General features: G+C 42.6%; 1 protein-coding gene across 1 annotated transcript; it reads right to left on the bottom strand.

Moving 5' to 3' along the window:
* Nucleotides 1-8,239: 8,239 nt before the first annotated feature.
* Nucleotides 8,240-12,492, bottom strand: LOC121572916 (T-box transcription factor T-A). Its single transcript, XM_041884950.1, has 8 exons — nucleotides 12,229-12,492; nucleotides 11,489-11,753; nucleotides 10,993-11,127; nucleotides 10,806-10,867; nucleotides 10,642-10,703; nucleotides 10,258-10,431; nucleotides 9,905-10,028; nucleotides 8,240-9,429 (listed from the first exon to the last, which is right to left on the bottom strand). Exons 1-8 carry the CDS (start codon nucleotides 12,408-12,410, stop codon nucleotides 9,165-9,167), a joined length of 1,269 nt encoding a protein of 422 aa, XP_041740884.1. The 5' UTR covers nucleotides 12,411-12,492; the 3' UTR covers nucleotides 8,240-9,164.
* Nucleotides 12,493-23,110: the final 10,618 nt, after the last annotated feature.

Below are 23,110 nucleotides of genomic sequence, written 5' to 3'. Positions count from 1 at the left end.
GTGAAGAAAGGATCTTTCTCACACAGGCCACAGCATCGGACATGTTGCATCTCTACTAGATGTTATTTCAGCGGGGACAGACCAGTTTGTTTACAAGTCTGTTCTACTTGGTGAAACTGTCCACAGCTAAGTTGACAGGCCCTGTCAGGATGGTGAGAGTGTGTCACCATCTTAGTGGTGACTGGTGGAGACATACATTAGCTTATGCTAGCTAGCAACTCTTCTTGATGTGTGAAACTGTCACATATGTATTATAAAAGCTTTCAGACAACATCCGATTCACCTTGAAAATTATCCTTTTATTCTGATTATATCAGAAAGTGAGACTAGAATTTCTGAGGCTGATTTGTGTGATGATTTTTCAACATACAAAAAACGAATGGTTTCCACAGAATAACCCAACATGCTGTGATTCCAACCAAGTGGCTACAGACATTTTCAGTGTTCTGTTATATTCCTCCAAAGGATCTGGTTTTTTTTGTGCCTGAGCCAGTGCTGTTTCGCTAGTGAGGTAGCTAAACTGTTCACTAGCGTGGTAGATGACCAGATTTCACAGAATGACGGTAGAAGGCCCACTTTCTATTGACCAGAGGCTCTCTGTTCCAGAGTTTCTTTCCAAAATGCTATATCCACCAATTTTTCAAAAAATGATTGCTTATGGTTACCATCATGTTTGTGTAAAAATATTGCAGTTCCCAGATTTTTTATTAATAGATTTTAGATGTGTATGAAAATTCATTTTTTTGCAAAACGCTATATATCCATTGTTTAGCTTGAATGGAATGTTTGTATCCTGTATATTTGACTGTGATATGATGTTGACTCACCAAGCTATTTTACGATGAATGCACTTACTGTAAGTCACTCTGGATAAGAGCATCTGCTAAATTACAAAAATGTCAAATGTAAATGTTTTACATACAGATCTCATATTACTGTATTGAATTAGAAAAATAAATAAAATAATGTGTGTGTGTGTCCATGCGGCGCCTTCAGTTTTGACATCTTCATGTACTCCAGGGCATCTCTCTCTCTCTCTCTCTCTCTCTCTCTCTCTCTCTCTCTCTCTCTCTCTCTCTCTCTCTCTCTCTCTCTCTCTCTCTCTCTCTCTCTCTCGCTCTCTCCACCCCTCCTCTACTAAGATTTCACCCACCTCCGCCCCTCTCTGCTCTCCAACCCAGATGCCACAAATGTATAATTTGTACAGTTCTTTATAAAAAATTGTGTAAAAACTAGCAGTACTACTTATTTCTTTGAGAGTGAGGCAGATATATAGCGTTTAGCAAAAAACATGATTATTTTGTCTCTCTGAAAAGAAACCATCAAGTGATAGATTTTAAACAAATACATGTCTGTCATTGAACATGATTAGATAGTGGAAAAAAACACACCAATCTCTTTCATCATTTCTTTAATTAAACAATAAAAGCTAATTTACCAACATTTCTGAAAATGGATATATAGCATTTTTGGAATGAAACTCTTCCCTTTCTTCCTCTCTGCCTGGACTGTCGTTGGGTGGGGTTGGTCGGGCTCAGGGCTGACGGGTAGAGAGGGAGGGTAGGAAGAGAGGGAGGAAAGGAAAGGGGCAGAGGAGGAGGTAGAGAATTCAGCTGAGAGCAATGTCTCACCCAGGTACGACAATTTCTTCATTAACGAAGACACACAGACACCAGAGGATGAGGTGGGATGGGAGGAGGGGGAGAGGACGGGTGAGGGGGAGAGGGGAGAGGGGAGAGGGGGGAGAGGGGAGAGGGGAGAGGGGAGAGGGGAGAGGGGAGAGGGGGAGGTCTGCAAACACACCACCCCCTCCTCTGCGCTGACTAGCTGTTCCAGATTTGACTACTTGTTTTTTGGTGGTGGAACCTCATAAATCACCCAGAATGCTTTGCTCTCTGACTCACCATCATAACCGGGGTGTTTGCACTGCTGCGGCCGCTTCGCCCTCTCTCTCTCTCTCTCTCTCTCTCTCTCTCTCTCTCTCTCTCTCTCTCTCTCTCTCTCTCTCTCTCTCTCTCTCTCTCTCTCTCTCTCTCTCTTTCACTGCCTGCTCGCTCTGCAAAATATTCCTGGAAACAGAGGGATACGTGAGAGAACTAGCTAAGGACAGGATAGGAGAGAAGGCCTCATCCCCAGAAGCTTGTGTACTGAACGTAGAGATTGATAAAGGTTGGTCAATCAATGCCCAATCAGACTGTCTTATACTGTACTGGCTTTGGAATCTATCTATCTATCAATTTATCAATTTATCAATATATCAATCAATCAATCAATCAATCAATCTATATATCTATCTATCTATCTATCTATCTATCTATCTATCTATCTATCTATCTATCTATCTATCTATCTATCTATCTATCTATCTATCTATCTATCTATCTATCTATCTATCTATCTATCTATCTATCTATCTATCTATCTATCTATCTATCTATCTATCTATCTATCTATCTATCTATCTATCTATCTATCTATCTATCTATTCAGCTCTCCTTGTGTTTTCAATATACAGGAGAGGCACCTAGGGCAGCACTATGTATAAACTATATACAAATAAGTAAACAAGAGGACTTTCTACTGTCTGATTGGAGTTTCCTGACCCCTTAGAACACCACTTAACTTATCAAAACTCAATTGACCTCTTCTGTTTGGGATACACAGACCAGCCCTCCACACCCTAATGCTGGGCACACTCTGTAGAGCATATTTGGATCACACACACACACACACAATTAACGAGGACCAACAGAGACTGCTGATCGGAGCGATCGGAGCAAGCTGTGTACTCAGCTCTCTGGACGGACAAAGACTTCAGTCACTGAACTACTGTATGTATGTCTGTCTGCAGCTACACACACATCCCATAACAGAGCAGACAGATGGCCTAACTCAGCAGGACTTATTTACCACTGGTAGACTGAGCAAAGACCAGCATGTGCTGCCCAATCAGCAAACATCCTCACTGAGTATCCAGAAACACTCACACACAAGCAAATGCACAGGCACAGGCACGCACTCATGCATACACGTGTGCACACACAGACACAGACATGCACAGACACACACACACTGATGACACAAGTGAGATACTTTTACACAACTCTTATTTTTTTATACAACATGAACCAGTCCAAACTACAGTTTTCATATATTCAACACAAAAAAACTTGGACATCCCAGTCCTTTCAGTCATAAGATGATCAAATGTGAAAGTTAATGCTCCTTGAAGCTGCCATAAAGTGGACAGAGGTATGGAGTTTGAAGTTGTAAAATGAAGGTATGGAGGTATTCTGATCGAGGGGAACATTTGCTCCTTGCTCCAGCACACAGGGCTGCTTTTCTCCGGCCTGCTGCAGTCTAACCCTAACCCGGCCAGGCCCTGCCAGCTGGATGTCACATTGCTGCTTCATTACTGTTTGCTGGTGGCCCTGTGACCCTTCAGTTTTCATTTACACCCTGGTGTGGAAACCTCCATCACTGTCCAGTCCTGGGACAGGTCCCCCGCTCTGCTCTCTCAGCCTGTCAGAGAAAGAACGCAGAGAGATAACGGTGACATCATCATTCAGTACATATCAACCTAACCTGATGCCTATCATGACAAAGATGGAATATAAGAGTTGAAAGTGTACAGTGGGGAGAACAAGTATTTGATACACTGCCGATTTTGCAGGTTTTCCTACTTACAAAGCATGTAAAAAATCCAGAAAAGTGGCTACAGACATTTTCAGTGTTCTGTTATATTCCTCCAAAGGATCTGGTCCAGAAAATCACATTGTATGATTTTTAAGTAATTAATTTGCATTTTATTGCATGACATACAGTCATGGCCAAAATTGTTGGCACCCCTGAAATTTTTCCAGAAAATGAAGTATTTCTCACAGAAAAGTATTGAAATTACACATGTTTTGCTATGCACATGTTTATTTCCTTTGTGTGTATTGGAATAACACAAAAAAAACAGGAAAAAAGCAAATTTGACATAATTTCACACAAAACTCAAAAAATGGGCCGGACAAAATGATTGGCACCCTTAACTTAATATTTAGTTGCACACCCTTTGGAAAAAATAACTGAAATCAGTCGCTTCCTATAACCATCAATAAGCTTCTTACACCTCTCACCCGGAATTTTGGACCACTCTTCTTTTGCAAACTGCTCCAGGTCTCTCATATTGGATGGGTGCCTTTTCCCAACAGCAATTTTAAGATCTCTCCACAGGTGTTCAATGGGATTAAGATCTGGACTCATTGCTGGCCACTTCAGAACTCTCCAGCGCTTTGTTGCCATCCATTTCTGGGTGCTTTTTGAAGTATGTTTGGGGTCATTGTCCTGCTGGAAGACCCATGATCTCGGACGCAAACCCAGCTTTCTGACACTGGGCCCTACATTGCGACCCAAAATCCTTTGGTAATCCTCAGATTTCATGATGCCTTGCACACAGTCAAGGCACCCAGTGCCAGAGGCAGCAAAACAACCCCAAAACATCTTTGAACCTCCACCATATTTGACTGTAGGTACTGTGTTCTTTTCTTTGAAGGCTTCATTACATTTTCGGTAAACAGTAGAACGATGTGCTTTACCAAAAAGCTCTATCTTGGTCTCATCTGTCCATAAGACGTTCTCCCAGAAGGAATTTGGCTTACTCATGTACATTTTGGCAAACTGTAGTCTTGCTTTTTTATGTCTCTGTGTCAGCAGTGGGGTCCTCCTGGGTCTCCTGCCATAGCGTTTCATTTCATTCAAATTTCGACGTATAGTTCGCGCTGACACTGATGCACCCTGAGCCTGCAGGACAGCTTGAATTTCTTTGGAACTTGTTTGGGGCTGCTTATCCACCATCCGGACTATCCTGCGTTGCAACCTTTCATCAATTTTTCTCTTCCGTCCACGTCCAGGGAGATTAGCTACAGTGCCATGGGTTGCAAACTTCTTGATCATGTTGCGCACTGTGGACAAAGGAACATCTAGATCTCTGGAGATGGACTTGTAACCTTGAGATTGTTGATATTTTTCCACAATTTTGGTTCTCAAGTCCTCAGACAGTTCTCTTTTCCTCTTTCTGTTCTCCATGCTTAGTGTGGCACACACAGAAACACAATGCAAAGACTGAGTCAACTTCTCTCCTTTTTATCTGCTTTCAGGTGTGATTTTTAGATTGCCCACACCTGTTACTTGCCCCAGGTGAGTTTAAAGGAGCATCACATGCTTGGAACAAACTTATTTATCCACAATTTTGAAAGGGTGCCAATAACTTTGTCCGGCCCATTTTTTTTAGTTTTGTGTGAAATTATGTCAAATTTGCTTTTTTCCTGTTTTTTTTTGTGTTATTCCAATACACACAAAGGAAATAAACATGTGCATAGCAAAACATGTGTAATTTCAATACTTTTCTGTGAGAAATACTTCATTTTCTGGAAAAATTTCAGGGGTGCCAACAATTTTGGCCATGACTGTAAGTATTTGATACATCAGAAAAGCAGAACTTAATATTTGGTACAGAAACCTTTGTTTGCAATTACAGAGATCATACGTTTCCTGTAGGTCTTGACCAGGTTTGCACACACTGCAGCAGGGATTTTGGCCCACTCCTCCATACAGACCTTCTCCAGATCCTTCAGGTTTCGGGGCTGTCGCTGGGCAATACAGACTTTCAGCTCCCTCCAAAGATTTTCTATTGGGTTCAGGTCTGGAGACCGGCTAGGCCACTCCAGGACCTTGAGATGCTTCTTACAGAGCCACTCCTTATTTGCCCTGGCTGTGTGTTTTGGGTCGTTGTCATGCTGGAAGACCCAGCCACGACCCATCTTCAATGCTCTTACTGAGAGAAGGAGGTTGATGGCCAAGATCTCGCGATACATGGCCCCATCCATCCTCCCCTCAATATGCTTCATGGTTGGGATGGTGTTCTTGGGGTTGTACTCATCCTTCTTCTTCCTCCAAACACGGCGAGTGGAGTTTAGACCAAAAAGCTCTATTTTTGTCTCATCAGACCACATGACCTTCTCCCATTCCTCCTCTGGATCATCCAGATGGTCATTGGCAGACTTCAGACGGGCCTGGACATGCACTGGCTTGAGCAGGGGGACCTTGCGTGCGCTGCAGGATTTTAATCCATGACGGCGTAGTGTGTTACTAATGCTTATCTTTGAGACTGTGGTCCCAGCTCTCTTCAGGTCATTGACCAGGTCCTGCCGTGTAGTTCTGGGCTGATTCCTCACCTTCCTCATGATCATTGATGCCCCACGAGGTGAGATCTTGATTGGAGCCCCAGACCGAGGGTGATTGACCGTCATCTTGAACTTCTTACATTTTCTAATAATTGCGCCAACAGTTGTTCCCTTCTCACCAAGCTGCTTGCCTATTGTCCTGTAGTCCATCCCAGCCTTGTGCAGGTCTACAATGTTATCCCTGATGTCCTTACACAGCTCTCTGGTGTTGGCCATTGTGGAGAGGTTGAAGTCTGTTTGATTGAGTGTGTGGACAGGTGTCTTTTATACAGGTAACGAGTTCAAACAGGTGCAGTTAATACAGGTAATGAGTGGAGAACAGGAGAGCTTCTTAAAGAAAAACTAACAGGTCTGTGAGAGCCGGAATTCTTACTGGTTGGTAGGTGATCAAATACTTATGTCATGCAATAAAATGCAAATTAATTACTTAAAAATCATACAATGTGATTTTCTGGATTTTTGTTTTAGATTCCATCTCTCAAAGTTGAAGTGTACCTATGATAAAAATTACAGACCTCTACATGCTTTGTAAGTAGGAAAACCTGCAAAATCGGCAGTGTATCAAATACTTGTTCTCCCCACTGTATGTGTATACCTATGATGGGTGTCCATGGTATTGTAGTGATCCACGCTATATGAGCCACGTTACGATTCCCACCAAGTGAGTTAACCCTATTGGCGGTGTTTGACTTTCACACCAGCGACCTAGGTTCACTTCCCTGCCCTGCCATTCGCTACATTGGTGTTAGAAGTGGGATGGTGGCCATCGGAACGCACGGCCCGGACATGTAAGGGGTCTGAGTAGTCGAGGCACGGGGACGTGCCTTCCTTTTCAGAAGGGGCAGTGTAGCAATTCTCGCTATATAAGAAACATTACAATTCCCACCAAGTGGGTTAACCCTATTGGCATGATGCGTAGGGTGTTTGCCTTTCACACTAGTGACCCAGGTTGGCTTCCCTGCTCTGCCATTAGCTACAGTATAATACAAATGGTTTATTGTTGGGGAAATGAGAGGATGATATGGTCCAAATTAGATTGACCCGCTTCACCCAATACACTAGAAGACACGATATGAGAAATGTACATTTCAGGGACACATAAAGCAAAACAACCATGAAAATGGAGAGTTAAAGTTCTAAATAAAGCTTTGAGGCGTTGTTGCTTTCCATTTTAATTCTCTCCCTGGTGCGAGGCAGTCTGGCCTGTTGGCATACGGCATTTGGGGTTCATATACTTTTTTTGTTTAATGACAGCCAGGGAATTCTAAACGTGTTAGCCGTGTGTCACACCTTCATGAAGATTGTCACAAAGACGCGTCAGCGATGGAAACCCCTCAGAAGGATTCCTCAACCTGAATGGTTCCGTCTCTACGTGTCATATCAATTACACAAGACGATTCACTTAGCATAGCTGTGTTGGCACTAGTATTTATAAAACACTCCATCCAGCAGCCTCAAAAGATGATTGAATTTGGGTGCAGGAGACCACAACATCAGTGTAGGCAATGTGTGATAGGTACTGTGTAGGTTATGTGTGATAACCATAGTACTTTGGCAAGGTCTTATTTTCAACAGTTATTTCCTCACAATTTGGCTCTTTATGAAAAACTGGCCTGCTTCTCGTTTGCTTGTGTGGACTGTGTGAGAGTTCTATTTGAGTTGTGAGTTGTGAAAGGTTATAAAACAAGATGTATCTGTGGTAATGAATGCCAGCTGAAGTAGGCTATGTATTCACCTTAGTCCTGAGAAATATTATTTATGCTTTCATGCCGACATGGGCTCAGTCTTTGGCTTGCAGTTTTATATTATAAACTTAAATATGACATGGGCTGAAATGTATAGATTCAATCCCTCTTCACCTTTTAGGAAATGGAAATTGTATGATTGTAGACACAGTAATGTGGTGGGTAAGAAGAAGCTAAGGTAGTGCATGCCATGGCTCATTTCATTGACAGTGAATGTGACTGTAATTGACACACTGAAGTCATATTTGAGAAAACAAAGGAACTTTTAATTTATTATTAAAATGACATAAATAAACATAAACTCCCAATGAGTCCAACAAATACAAATAGAATAGATATGTACATATTATTGGCAGGGAGGGAATGTACACAGAGCGAAAGAGGAGAGACACCTGTGCTTTCTCCTGGGCTACTGTGGGAGGATACAATACACTTCTTTCTTTCATTCTTTCCTTCTTTCTTTTCCTTCAGGCCACGAAAAGCAACACACTGACACTGGATCCAAAACAGTTACATGTAAACGGCTAACAATGAAAATGGACGTTAATTTATTTTATATACACACATATACATTTTTTTATGTTAGATCAACAGATTATTTCATCTTATTTATCTGTATTATAATAATAACTAAACTAATTTTAACAATAAACAGTCAAACATAAGGATTGGCCCCTTTAGTAAAGTTGAGGGGGTTACTTCATAAACTTAGCTTTGGGTAGCTAGTGATCCTGATTGTCTTCCGCCAGCGTACGATTGTCTTGGTGTACTGTGTCTGTACTGAAGGACACGACAACAGTAACACACCAGCAACTGGAACAATTGTAGAGGAAGTATATTCAGATTGTCTTTGGCTTTTAACTGCACCTTGGAGAGAGTGAAGGAAACTCCCAATGTAACTTCAGAATGGCAACCTATGGACTTAGGCTTAGAATGCCTAGGGTTTTTGGAATGGAAGACCAACCATGTCATGTTGGTAAAACACAAGGCCTGAGAGGACCCTAAATCGCTCTGCTTCAGATAGATCTTCTTCTGAGTTGACTCTCTGCCTTTCACAGGCGTTGCTGTCCACATGTACTGCTTCAACCCAAAGGTTTCCTAGCTGATAGTCAGGCAGTAGAGAGGAGATGGTGGTGATGTGGAGCAGGATGGTGGTTGAGGAGAGTCAATGGCTATGGAAGCATTGTGCTCAGTAGCTCTGAGCCACGGGTGCCCAGGAGGCAGTGAGCCTGGCGATGGAGCTTTCGAACTGGGCCTCGCCCACTCCTACACCCACCTCGCTAAGGCTGGGGTCGTACATGGAGGATGGTGAGGATACAGGCAGGGAGGAGGTTAGGCCTGTGTAGGAGGAGCCTCGCAGGAACTGGCTGGTCAGGCCGCCAGCGATTGAACCAGAGGCGGAGCCGGAAGGAGTTAGGGCCGTCCCGGCAACAGACCACAGGCTGGGATACTGGCTGTAAGAGAGAGAGAGAGAGAGAGAGAGAGAGAGAGAGAGAGAGAGAGAGAGAGAGAGAGAGAGAGAGAGAGAGAGAGAGAGAGAGAGAGAGAGAGAGAGAGAGAGAGAGAGAGAGAGAGAGAGAGAGAGAGAGAGAGAGAGAGAGAGAGAGAGAGAGAGAGAGAGAGAGAGAGAGAGAGAGAGAGAGAGAGAGAGAGAGAGAGAGAGAGAGAGAGAGAGAGAGAGAGAGAGAGAGAGAGAGAGAGAGAGAGAGAGAGAGAGAGAGAGAGAGAGAGAGAGAGAGAGAGAGAAAAGAGAGAATGGGTTTAGAGTATGAGTTTTTTTCTAACCAGGAAGAGATCTGGGCCTAGTAAAGGTTTAGGCCTAGGGCCCAGAATGTTCCTGATCAAGTCATGTAGTCAGGAAAGTACTGAAAACTAAACAGTGATATCAGAAACATATATATGATCAACTATGACCATGTATTGCCATACCTGGAGTTGGATGCGGAGTTGCTGGTGTGGGCCAGGGTTCCCATCCCAGTGGAGTTAGGGATCTGCAGGGCTGACCAGCTGTCATGGGGGGGCAGGGCTCCCGACGAATTGTCCATGTAGTTGTCTAAACAATAAAGTACATAGAGAAATTACTAAAAACAGCATACAAACATTTCTCTGATCAAAACAATGCATTTCCTTCAGGGGAGATTTCTCAAACATTTTTTAACCAACATCTTGAAATCCATGAAACCACCATGCTGTAATCTATACCTATGTGTCTGACTAGTGATCAGAATAAACAGTAAACAGTGGATTCCCAGAGTGCTGGGTTGGGTAGAGGATGGTCTTACTTGAGCTGGTGGAGCGGTGTGGGTAGTGGCTGGGGTAGGGGGCGGCCCTGTGGCCCCTCAGGCTGGAGTACCTCTCACAGTAGGACCCTGAGGAGTAGCCAGGGGCCCCGCTGAACGGAGGGGGGCTGCTGCTGGGGCACATAGGACCGTTACCAGGTAGAAACCAACCACCAACTGGAGGGAGAGAAGAGACAAAATGGTTCGGTTAATGCACATCAAGATGTATGATGATGATGATAATTGTTTTCTGAACGTTTAAGAAAAGTTTGTTGGAAAATTATGTCACATATAATGACTTGGTTTGATTGTTGGAATTGAAATGGAGAGATATAGAAATAGCTTTTCTAATGTGGTTGATGTTGCTGAACTGAAGAGAAGACTTACGTTGAGAATAACCAGACTGTTGACTGTCTCCACCATGGTCTGGCATGTCTTTATGGTCGCTCCTAAAATTGTAAGCAGAACATCAGAATTCACACATAAAATAAAATAAATACAGAACAAAGCATCATCATATTGCTGACACAATATCAGTCTCTTCCTCTCACCTCTCTTTGGCATCGAGGAAAGCTTTAGCGAATGGATTGTGTTTGATCTTCAATGCAGTTATCTAGAAGGTACATAAATATGACAATTAAAAGCACTTTCTTCATTCACTGTAAGCTGAACACAATATAATGTTTATTATTGTGAACAATGATTATCTCTGTGACTGTGTTATTCAGGCCAACTGACCTCTTCGTTCTGGTAAGCAGTGACAGCGATGAACTGAGTCTCGGGGAAAGACTGGCTACTGATCATCTTCTGTATCCCTCCAACCTTCACAATGTGTATTCTGGGCTCATACTTGTGCAGAGAGTTCAGCATGATCTAGATATAAATTATACATTATTTTAATAATATCACAATAAAGCATAATACATTTTTTTTATCTAAAACAAAAAAATATCTAAAACACACACCCCAAATGAATAAGATAGCAATGTGCAATGGGCCTACAGAGGCCTAATAAAACATTGTGAAGTTGATTTGCCATGAAATGAACACCGTTTTTCCCCAGAAAAGGCCTAACTTTGTAATTCAGCACAGCAGGGTAGAGCATCATTAGCTCTGAGAGAGCTGGGCAATCTGACCTAGCCTACCAAGTTGACTTTAAATTGATTTACATAATAATGAATAAGCGTACTACAAATACGAACCCAGAAGACGACAAAACAAATCGGGGCCTTACCTGTCCTCCTCCGTTGAGTTTATTGGACAGTTTGACTTTGCTGAATGAAACAGGTGCTTTCATCCAGTGCGCTCCGAAGTTAGGCGAGTCTGGGTGGATGTAGACGCAGCTAGGGCTCTGTGGCTCGGGCTTGCCACCGGGAACCCACTCGCCGTTCACGTACTTCCACCGATTGTTGTCTGCAGCCACGAAGTCCAAGAGGACTGAGTACATGGCGTTGGGGTCCAAGCCGCTCACATTCGCTCTGAGCACTGGAAACATCCGCCTGTAGGTTAAAATAAAGTTGTTAAATAAACATATAGCCTAAGCAAGCCCAAATATTATGTTATGTTGGCTCAGCCGTTGATCTTTATAAATGAATTATTTGACATAGATATATTTGCATTAAAATGGGTGCCACTTCTGGGCCTGTTACTTTATCTTAATAATAGGTTTTATACGATTTGACGACCGTTGCGCGTTATGCCTAATTCTTGACATGGTATTCAAGTTGTAGCAGTAAAGTATAGATATGGCCTATTGCCTGGCCAACACCCTCTCATCTAGACTATTCTAAAAGGCTGAACATGCCTGTTGCAGATCTAACCTGTGCGCATCAGTAACGTTTAACTTTGTAAAGTCGTGCGTAAATGCGCGCTACGATCTCTCCAGATAAACTTTGCTTTTAGCGAGGCAGGCCAGTAGGCCTCGAAGGCCTCATTTTGATCCGTAGCTAACAGCAAAAACCAACCATAGCCTACCTGCCAGTCTTGGTGACGATCATTTCGTTGGTTAGTTCTTTAAACTTGGTCCATAATTCTGCGTCTTCTAGTCCCAGTTTAATATCCCTCTCCAAGGCATCTCCTTTCTCGCTGCCCTTCTGAAACTCGTTCTCCACCACGCTCAGAAGGTGGTCCAGCCGCTGGTCGGAGTTTGAAGTCATATTTCCTATAGGATGAGTTCTTGTGGAGTTCCGCGAAATGTACCGTTAGAATAGGATTCACTGTTTGAAGATTAGTTTTGACAGTGAGATAAGTACTACTGGCTTCGGAACCCAAGGCCTGATCATATAAGGCCCCCCAGGGACCACATGGGGACAAGGGCGTGGCGTTGCGTTCTAGACCACGCCCCGATGGCTTAACGGTCTCGTTTCGAGCGTCTCCTCGATGTCCCCAATGCAAAAAGGCCCACCATAACTGCGTCAATACAAAATTAATACATTTACCTATAGGCCTCTAGGCCCACTTTAAACAGGGTCATGTCTGAATAAGAATAACGTATTCATTGCATTTTCCTTTAGGTTTTTCGCCTACATGACCTAGGCCTATGCATTTTCTAAAATTGTTTGGATATTCGTTTACTTTTGCATAGTGTAATACATTTCAGAGCTGTTCATATTTCATACATTCCTTATTTATCTTAAATGACCCTCTAACGAAAAAAATACATGTGATTAGGCCTTATTGCCAATAATACACAATATGTTTATGGAATTAAAAATAGTTGATTAGTATCCTATGCTATATCATCTATTTGTCAGATGGGAAAAAACATCGTTGGATGATTAGGCCAAACAAAGTTTTTTGAATATTTAAATAAAAACAAAAGAAGGGAAGAGACAGGGCAACTGGCTGCAGCCACTGTGCCTTTGAACTAAGTTGTATATTTGCGAATAATGCTAATCTTTTGTTGTCCCAAATACACACGTGAGAAGTGTAGTGTTGACTGTGGCCGGGCCATTAGGCTGTTCCTCTGTTCCTGTACTTGGCGAAGTGTGGATAGCCCCGAGGTGACATCGGAGATCTGCATAATGGGGCCGCCAGTCTGTTTCTGATCTCACATTCACTCTCACTAACATCGAGGAAACATTTATTCACACTTCATTGTAAAAGTATTAGACTTCTTTATCATTAAGATCGGGGATTGAGATTATAGGGGATTAATAATTGTACCCTATACCAAATTATCTGCTTATGGCCCTTTTTTTCTCATCCTGATACCATGGTCTTGAGCAATGTCTGTAGCCTAATGTGTTGCTGTATATATAGGCCTACTTAGAAATTATACTGATATTAATTATCATAATTTCATATTTTTTTCCAGTTTATCTTCTTATCCATTTTATTCAATTTATTTTTTACATGTGGTTTCCTGAAGATCCCTCCAAATGTTATATGTTAATTTCAAGACAGGTGAGGCCTTGAACCTGTGTCCCTCCCTATAATGTCAGAAGATTTAGGAGGGAACTTGTGTGGCTAAAGTCTTTCCTGGTGTATGAAGGTTATATTAGGTCTAACAGTTACCACTGATCCTGAGGGAGGCAGAATACAGTGGGTCTGTGTGTTCTTGTGTTCCTGTCTGCTCTGTCTCAGGCTCTGTGATGTACTTGGAATTGAGTGGGTTCTGTGGAGCGTGACTCCAGTTTACTACTCCACTTCCTGCAGCTCTACAGAGGTCATAAATGTAAAGGGGTTCTCTCACACCTTTCCATCCCATATCATTCAGCTGCCTCTTCCTTTTCCCCCTCTTTATTTTGAGGCCTGAGAAGAGAGAGAGAGAATTTCACCACCAGCTACATAATACAGGACTGTTCTCCATCCCGACCAGGCCCTCTGTCTCCGCTCCTCACTATTCTCCCCCAACCCCGACACGTACACACACACACACACACACACACACACACACACACACACACACACACACACACACACACAACAATAATAATTTACAGTGCCTTCAGAAAGTATTCACACCCCTTGACTTTTTCCACATTTTGTTGTGTTACAGCCTGAATTTAAAATTGATTACATATCTATTTTTGGTCACTGGCCTACACATATTAACCCATAATGTCAAAGTGGAATTATGTTTAGAGAAATGTTTACAAATTAATAAAAAAATTTAAGCTGAAATGTCTTGAGTCAATAAGTATTCAACCCCTTTGTTATGACAAGCCTAAATAAGTTCAGGAGTAAAAATGTGCTTAACAAGTCACATAATAAGTTGCATGTGTGCAATAATAGTGTTGAACATGATTTTTGAATGACTACCTCATCTCTGTACCCTATACATAGAATTATCTGTAAGGTCCCTCAGTCGAGCAGTGAATTTTAAACCCAATGGTTTTCCAATGCTTCGCAAGGAAGGGCACCTGTTGGTAGATGGGTAAAGCAGACGTTGAATATCCCTTTGATCATGGTGAAGTTATTAATTACACTTTGGGTGGTGTATCAATACACCCAGTCACTACAAAGATACAGGTATCCTTCCTAATTTAGTTGCCAGAGAGTAAGGAAACCGCTCAGGGATTTCACCATGAGGCCAATGGTGACTTTAAAACAGTTACAGAGTTCAATGGGTGTGATAGGAGAAAACTGAGGATGGATCAACAACATTGTAGCTACTCCACAATACTAACCTAATTGACAGAGTGAAAAGTATGAAGCCTGTACAGAATAAAAACTATTCCAAAATATGCATCCTGTTTGCAACATGACACTAAAGTAATACTGCAAAACATTGTGGTAAAGCAATGCACTTTTTGTCATGAATAGAAAGTGTTATGTTTGGGGCAAATCCAATACAACACATTACTGAGTATCACTCTCCATATTTTCAAGCATAGTGGTGGCTTTATCATGTTATTGGTACGCTTGTAATCGTTAAGAACTGGGGAGTTTTTCAGGATAAAAAAGAAATGGAATGGAGCTAAGCACAGGCAAAATCCTAGAAGAAAACCTGGTTCAGTCTGGGAGATGAATGCACCTTTCAGCAGGACAATAACCTAAAACACAAGGCCAAATCTACACTGGAGTTGCTTACAGTTTTGACTTATATCTACTTGAAAATCTATGGCAAGACCTGAAAATGGTTGTCTTGCAATGATCAACAACCAATTTGACAGAACTTTAAGATTTCTGAAACGTATAATGGGCAAATGTTGCACAATCCAGGTATGGAAACAAAGTAAGGGGTGTGAATACTTATATAAATTAGATATTTCTGTATTTCATTTTCAATACATTAGCAACAATTTTTAAAAACATGTTTCACTTCTTTTTGGTTCTAGGCCTATGTATTTAAATAAAAACTTGGTGTTGAGTTGTACTGTATGGGTGCTGTTCTACTCAACCAATAATACATCTGAAAATAAGATACATGTAATTCCTTAATTTCTAATGTGTACGTAAATGTTATTTGTCAAATTGTGTTTCCCATCATCTCCTTGGCCTGGTCCATTGGTGACGTGAGGGTTAAACCATCCAGTCTCCTCAGGCATCAACACACACTCACCTAGGTGAGAAATATTACAGAGGCCTGGTGCTTCACAAAGGGACAGTTATAAGGCCAGGCATATTTTCCAGAGGACCTCGTCTTCATCTTCACTGGCCTAAATAAGTAAACACAGAGACGAGGATGAGTCAGCCCTGAGAAGAAGAAACAACTCACCAGACACACACACACACACAGACACACACACACACACACACACACACACACACACACACACACACACACACACACACACACACACACACTTAAGTTTGTGTCTCTTGTCACATTAAAGTCTAATAACCTCATTGTTATTTTCTTTTATAAGATGCTTTACTATAAGTTAGTGTGAACACCATTGAATCCATCTATCTTTTCTCACAGATTTCAGACTCAGTGGTCCTCCTGATCTCATCGCATATAGTATATCTGCTGTGACCACAGACTTCATTTTCCTGTTTTTGTGTTTCATCCTCCTCTCTTTGTCTGTTTCAGGATATAAGGTAACACATATAACAGTACTGTAATAACATGAAAGTACATGCTACTTCCCATGCCACTGTCATTTCACCAGCCTCTTCAAGCTCCACCATAGAACTATCTGTCTGTGTTTTCTTCTTTTGTTTATCACCGATAATTCAAGGTGGGTTTGAGTGGAGCGAGTTTTGGGTTTCTATTGCGGTCGTTGTATTGTATTTTAATGGTACTTTATTAGTGACTGGTGTAACTGTGGCTCTGTGTGACTAAGCAAAGGTGTTGTTGTCCATAGGGACAGATAGGACCTGAGTGAAACACACCAATAGCCACTTCCCTTTCCTAAACCCACAGCGTAACCCTCCTCCTACCCCTGTCCCTTACCCCCTCCCCCCCAGCCCTCTCTGATGTGGATTGAGCCCTAAGATCCGTCTGTCACTTTTGCGTTTCCGTTACAAGTTCAGGAAATCTAAACTTTCCTCTTCCAATCACCAAGGCCTTTGAAAGGGATATAAATAATTAGTGGAGACAGTGATTGCCCCCCTTATCCCTACCCCACCCCTACCCCCCTCAACCCTCTAGAAGCCTAGTGGATGTGGAGGCGCCCTAGATGAGACCCTGGGACCTTTGGGATGCTAATGCCAGCTCAGCTCAGGCTCAGCTTTGACACGACAGATGATGAACTTTCTCTGTAGAGTGGCTGCTTCTGACTGGGGATACTGTAGTAGGATACTGTAGTAGGGAAGGTGTTAGAAGCTCAGCTTTGGTAAAGCTAGGACTCTAGCTATTAGCTATAGCTAGGCCACTGTGACTTGACTGATAGTTCGCTTGACAGCTAGTTTTATATCTGCCACGCATGTTCACATAGTGAAACATACAGTACTGGTCGTGGGATGGAAGTAGGGAGTTGACACACACAGAAATGTATTTGGGATGTCTCTTATGCAACACAATGTAACCACAACTCTGTAGTATTATGGCACTTCCTGATACATTGACATGTCTTTATACAATATTTACAGTAACAATGACTTTTCTAGGACTACCGTCCATCCCTTCTGTCCATAGCCACCATTGTAATGAGCTGAAACACAGATTCACAGATTGTGGCTTTGGATTGATTATTTAGATGTTGACTTTTGAAGTGGATACGGCCGGGGCCACAGTCTTATATACTACTTTTTGTAATGTCAGGTAGCCTAGCAACACACTGTTGTTTCATTAGATGTTTTCTTCTCATGTTTAACCAAGAAGTGTTCCCACGGGGGGCCAGTATGAAAAAAATATATATATGTATGCACTCACTAACTGTAAGTCGCTCTGTATAAGAGCGTCTGCTAAATGACTAAAATGTAAAATGTAAATCTGAAGGTCCTATATAAATAGACTAATATTTTTTAAGTATAGGAGGGCTCCAGAAAAACTTTTTTCCCCAGTGTCACTGGTGCCCCTGTAACTAGTTTGGCACCTGAACACCAGACCATTTACATTTTAGTCATTTAGCAGACGCTCTTATCCAGAGCGACTTACAGTTAGTGAGTGCATACATTTTCAAGGTAAAATAGTTCACTGCTGGAATGTGAGAGTGAGCTTCTCATAATATTTTGATAGCATTTATATTCTCACAGGCCTGTATACTATCTCAGAGGGAAAAAGTACAATAATTACAGGTATATGATTAAGGAAAATCCTTATTCTACTGAGGCTATATCATCAAGCCATTTAGTCTCCTGAAACTTGTCTGCCGGTCCGTCCGTCCGTCCGTCTGTCCCCCCCTCTCTCTCTCTGTCTGTGAGTGTGTTTCTGTTTTCAGTCTGTTTTAGTGGGTTTGGTGTTGCCTGGTGTTAATATGAAAAGCTGAGGTCAGCAGACACTAGTGTGTGAGAAAACATGGTTCAATCTGCTCAGTCCAGCCCCCAGCTGTGCCATCTCCCACACACACGCACACAAGCACGCACACACACATGATCATTGGTCATGTGTGGGTAAGTCATAGTTTGGATTTCCTGACTGCCTTCTCTAAGAACCCAACACCCTTTCCACTGGATATGAGGTGGCTGGGTTACATACTATAGGTATGGAAGGAAGGACATGAGCTGGCAGGATGGAGAGAGATCAAAAGGACGGAAGCACAGACACACAGACAGATAGCTCTGACAAATATAAAAATGTGTTAACCACCATCATGCATGGATTAATGGTAGCAGATTTCAAGACCCCTGAGGACGTTATTTACCCAGAAGAGTGATGGGATGTGAGCCCACAGAGCAGACACATCACTGAGCACTCTCTTCCTGTTGCATCACTTCCTCTTTATAAATGCAAAATTACATGTTCACACGATACGGTGTCAGCTACTGATGAATGTTCTATGAACTATTAGGATTTATTTTTTATCTATTAAGAAGCCTTTGTTGCCACTGGCATACAACAGACTAACAACACCATTTATTTGTATGGTTTTCTGGTGTTAATCCTGGGACACATAGGGGAGATGGATTAAGATGGTCTGTTGCTGAGTAGTTGAACGTAATCTTTAGCTAATCTTTGTTAAAAGAGAAAGTGCTGGAACACACACTGCTGAGGCAATGCCCTACAGAAGTGCTCCTTTTTTGACTGATCGGCTTCCCTATATGTGTCCCAGGTTTTCCACGTAGGAAGGAGCTCCTCTCTGGGCAGCCAGAACCAAAGCGAGGATAAGAGCCAGCCAGGGCACCAGCCCAGAGTCTTGTCTGTCTGGCCAGTCTGAGGGGGCTAACCAGAAGCTGTAGGCCAGCAGACTATAAAATGGGGTAAACAAAGGGGTTGGGCCGGAGCTGGGGGCTTTTTACTGCATTCCCACGCCAGCAGCAGCAGCAACTCACTGAGAAGTGCTACCTGGAAAACGCAGGCAGCCCCCCCCACCCCCCACCCAGTCTCCACCCATCTACCCCCATCCCCACTACCAGCAGCAGGAGTAGACAACCAATCCAAGGCTAGTGCTGCAGCCCAGGTGTACAAACACTAAACACAGCCCCAGATCAAAGGGTCTCATTAAAGGATAATAGATAGACCCCCGTCCCACCACCTAATCCAGGTTTGTACCACAACATGAGCCTTCTCTATATCAATCCCCTTCCTTAGGCTACACCCGCTAGAGCTCCCCCTACTGTCTGGTCAATCCAGCGGCAAGACAGTCACTTTGAGTCAGGGAATCTATCAGGATCGCAACACTGCCCCTATTGGCCGGTTACTGACTGGCCCTTGTCCTGATCTTTAAGTTTAGCTGAGATTCTAGGTGGTTTGCTTGTATACAACTCTACGTTATCATCACCCAGGACTTTACATGTTGTATTGTATACACACAAATAAAGACACACAGCAGTTATGAGCTAAATAGATTGTCCAGAACAATTATTCACTCTATCCAGTCATTTTGGACAGGAAATGCAATATCGAACTGGTACTAGGCAACAGTGGATTTCGGCCTGTTCATGTATTCACCCACACTTGTGAGTGAGCAGTGAAACTGTATCGGCCTCTTATAATAAGATAAACAAATGGAAAAACACAATCAAGTGGATGTCGTGTCACTATGACCCAGATGTGCTGGGTATTACAACAGCTTTATATAGCAATGATAAATATACACAAGTGGGTAGATACTTCATAGCAGAATCATCCTTAAGAATTTGTGTGTCAACTCAGGCAGGCTCTCAAAAACAAGCTGTAAAAAAAAAGAAGAAGATCAGAACCCCCATAAAAGGTGCACTGCCGCATCATTTGATTTAGATTCAGAAAGATTTATTGATAGATGTCAGTCAGGTCAGGCCTGGGAAAGGTCTGTCTTTCTGGACTGAACAGACCTCTGAGGCCCCTACCAGCTCCTGTGTGTCTTTGATGGGGAGGCCCTCTCTTTGTAGTTGGCGTGTTAGTCAGTAAAAGTTAAAGGGCTTAAATGGTCCCTAACAGGAAGCAGTTTACACGGTGACGCTCAAGCTGCCTGTGGCCCCTATTGTTCCAGGGCCCCTCACCACTTCATTACCATTTCCATAAGAAAGGAACAGTAATTTACCCTTTTCTTCTTGTCTCCCTTCATCTTGGTGGAGTGCACCTCTCTCTCTCTTTTCTCACTCATTCCTTCTCTCCTCCAACGTACCCATTTATGGTTTGGATATCTAAGGGTTGGTTATGTAATGGCCATGTATGTTTTGAAAGCAAGTTTGAAAGCATTTCAAAATCATGGAGACCAGTTAGTAAGGATTACAAATAAGTAAAATTGCCAAATTAGAATAAAAGTGTATAATGTACAAGCATTTGTCTGTTTTGTGACTAGAAGTAGGACTAATTTGTAGAGCACATTGACCTGAGAAAGTCAGGTCTGTCTATTGATGAAAGAGTGGTTAGAGTTCATAAGGTGAAACTTGATGTCTTTGGTGTCTTCTGAGGAGCTGTACATAGAGAAAATGTTCAAATCCTGACTGACTGAAGGGTCACTGTGACTGACCCCTCTGTCCTCTGACCATTCTGTCTTCTGACCTGGACGGAGAGAAGGCTACCAGCTGAGTTACCGAGACAATTGTGGAGAGCGGGAATGATACTTTCAAGAAAATATAGATATAATGGTCATCCACATTATAAGGCATGGATGGTGTTCAAAACCAGCAAAGTTGACTGTATAGTGAATCCCAGCTGTGGCAACGCAAATGAAGGAAAGAGACCCCCCCCACACACACACACAGCCCACCCCATACTCCACCCCATCCTCCCCTTCCCCTTCCCCTGCCCCTCATCCCACACTTTGAACCTCTGAAGTGAGAAGGGGAGAAATGCAGCGAGAGCAGAATTAATCTATGCAGAGAGAACGATGTGTAACCTCTCCAGTTAATCCCATCAACCCTAGCGCATGGACACATCCTGGGACACATGCAAACACCGATCAAACATGTCTTCTCTCACTCACACCTGGTAGGATACCCCAGGATCCCCATATAACCTACTGGGTGGGCAAATACCCCTGAGTCTCCTATGATAGACCTCAGTCCTGTAAACCTGTGAACGACCTTAGTATTACCCACAGATATAATGCATGACACATCTGGATCACAGCATTACATGTGTTTAGGAGTGTTTGCATGGTTGAATGCACCAGATTCTGTTTTCAGTCCAACAGTAGCCCTGTCCTGCCCTGCCACTCCATTCACAGGAGTAGGTGGTTTGATTGTTCCCCCTCACTATTGAATGTCACTTGTCAACATGAGGTGAAACAGTCTGTCATTATATCATCCAGGGTGGTTATAATTCCAGCTATAACACCTCTCTATAAGGACCCATGGTTCTATGGTTCCTGTTTCTCGAGGGTCTTGGCTGGAAGGCTGGTTGTTGTTCCTCCAGTCTGAGAAGGGGAGAGCACCCGGCAGCGGACCCCCTCAGTGAGTTGGGCTGTTTTACCCACGGCCCCATGCAGACCCTGACAATACAGCCAGGCTGGAATCATCGTCTGACCTATTGTTGCATGGGGAGCCAGAGAGGCTGGAGGCTGGTTGAGGTCCAGAGCACATATTCACAACGTGTCTCAGAGTAGGAGAGCTGATCTAATCAATATGATTTAAAAGGCATAACAGATCCTAGATCTGCAATCCTACTCTGAGACGCTTTGCCACCGCCCCAGCATGCCTCCTTAGTACACTGTGACTCTATTTGATTTGGAGATGACCTCATCCCAGGTGACCCTTTATAGGTTACCGGCTCCTCTTAATGATCCTATATTCCTTTACAATGCCATCATTTTTTTTTGGTCTGACCCACTAACTACATATTCTAAAGAACGAATTTGATAAAAAATATATACTGATACAAATATAAACACAACATGTAAGGTGTTGGTCCCATGTTTCATGAGCTGAAATAAAATATCCCAGAAATGTTCCATACGCACAAAAAGCTTATTTCTCTCAAATTTTGTGCAACATTTTGTTTACACTGCTATTAGTGAGCATTTCTCCTTTGCCAAGATAATCCATCCACAGGTGTGGCATATCAAGAAGCTAATTAAACAGCATGATCATTACACAGGTGCACCTTGTGCTGGGGACACTAAAAGGCCACTCTAAAATGTGCAGTTTTGTCAACAATGTCACAGATGTCTCAAGTTTTGAGGGAGCATGCAATTGGAATGCTGACTGCAGGAATGTCCACCAGAGCTGTTGCCAGAGATTTGAATCTTAATTTCTCAGTCGTTTTAGAGAATTTGGCAGTATATCCAACTGGCCTCACAACCGCAGACCACGTGTAACCACACCAGCCCAGGACCTCCACATCTGGCTTCTTCACCTGCGGGATCGTCTGAGACCAGCCACCCAGACAGCTGATGAAACTGAAGAGTATTTCTGTCTGTAATAAAGCCCTTTTGTGGGGAAAAACGTATTCTGATAAGCTGGGCTTGGCTCCCCAGTGGGGGAGCCTGGCTTCCAAGTGGGTGGGCCTATGCCCTCCCAGGCCCACCCCATGGCTGCGCCCCTGCCCAGTCATGTGAAATCCATAGATTAGGGCCTAATTTATTTATTTCAATTGACTGATTTCCTTATATGAACTGTAACTCAGTAAAATGGTTGAAATAGTTTATATTATTGTTCAGTATATAGATCAACATTTTCTTGTTTATAATGAATAGAACATTCTGCAAATACTGTAGTAAAAAAAAAAAAAACTGATTTCCATTACCTATGGACAATTAACAGTCTTATCTTTTAATTTACCTGATCAAATGGATGGTAGAAAACTGCACAAAAAAAAGACTGCTGCTTTTCGAAGTAAAATAACGCTCATTGTGGTGAGATTGTATAAACAACAGGAGACAATATTCCATAAAGAATTATACCTAAATATATCTAAAATAATTTAGTAGGACTTTTAATC

Source organism: Coregonus clupeaformis, chromosome 8 (genome assembly GCF_020615455.1).
Source record: "Coregonus clupeaformis isolate EN_2021a chromosome 8, ASM2061545v1, whole genome shotgun sequence".
Classification (NCBI taxonomy): domain Eukaryota; kingdom Metazoa; phylum Chordata; class Actinopteri; order Salmoniformes; family Salmonidae; genus Coregonus; species Coregonus clupeaformis.
This window is presented reverse-complemented; position numbering and strand designations above follow the sequence as displayed.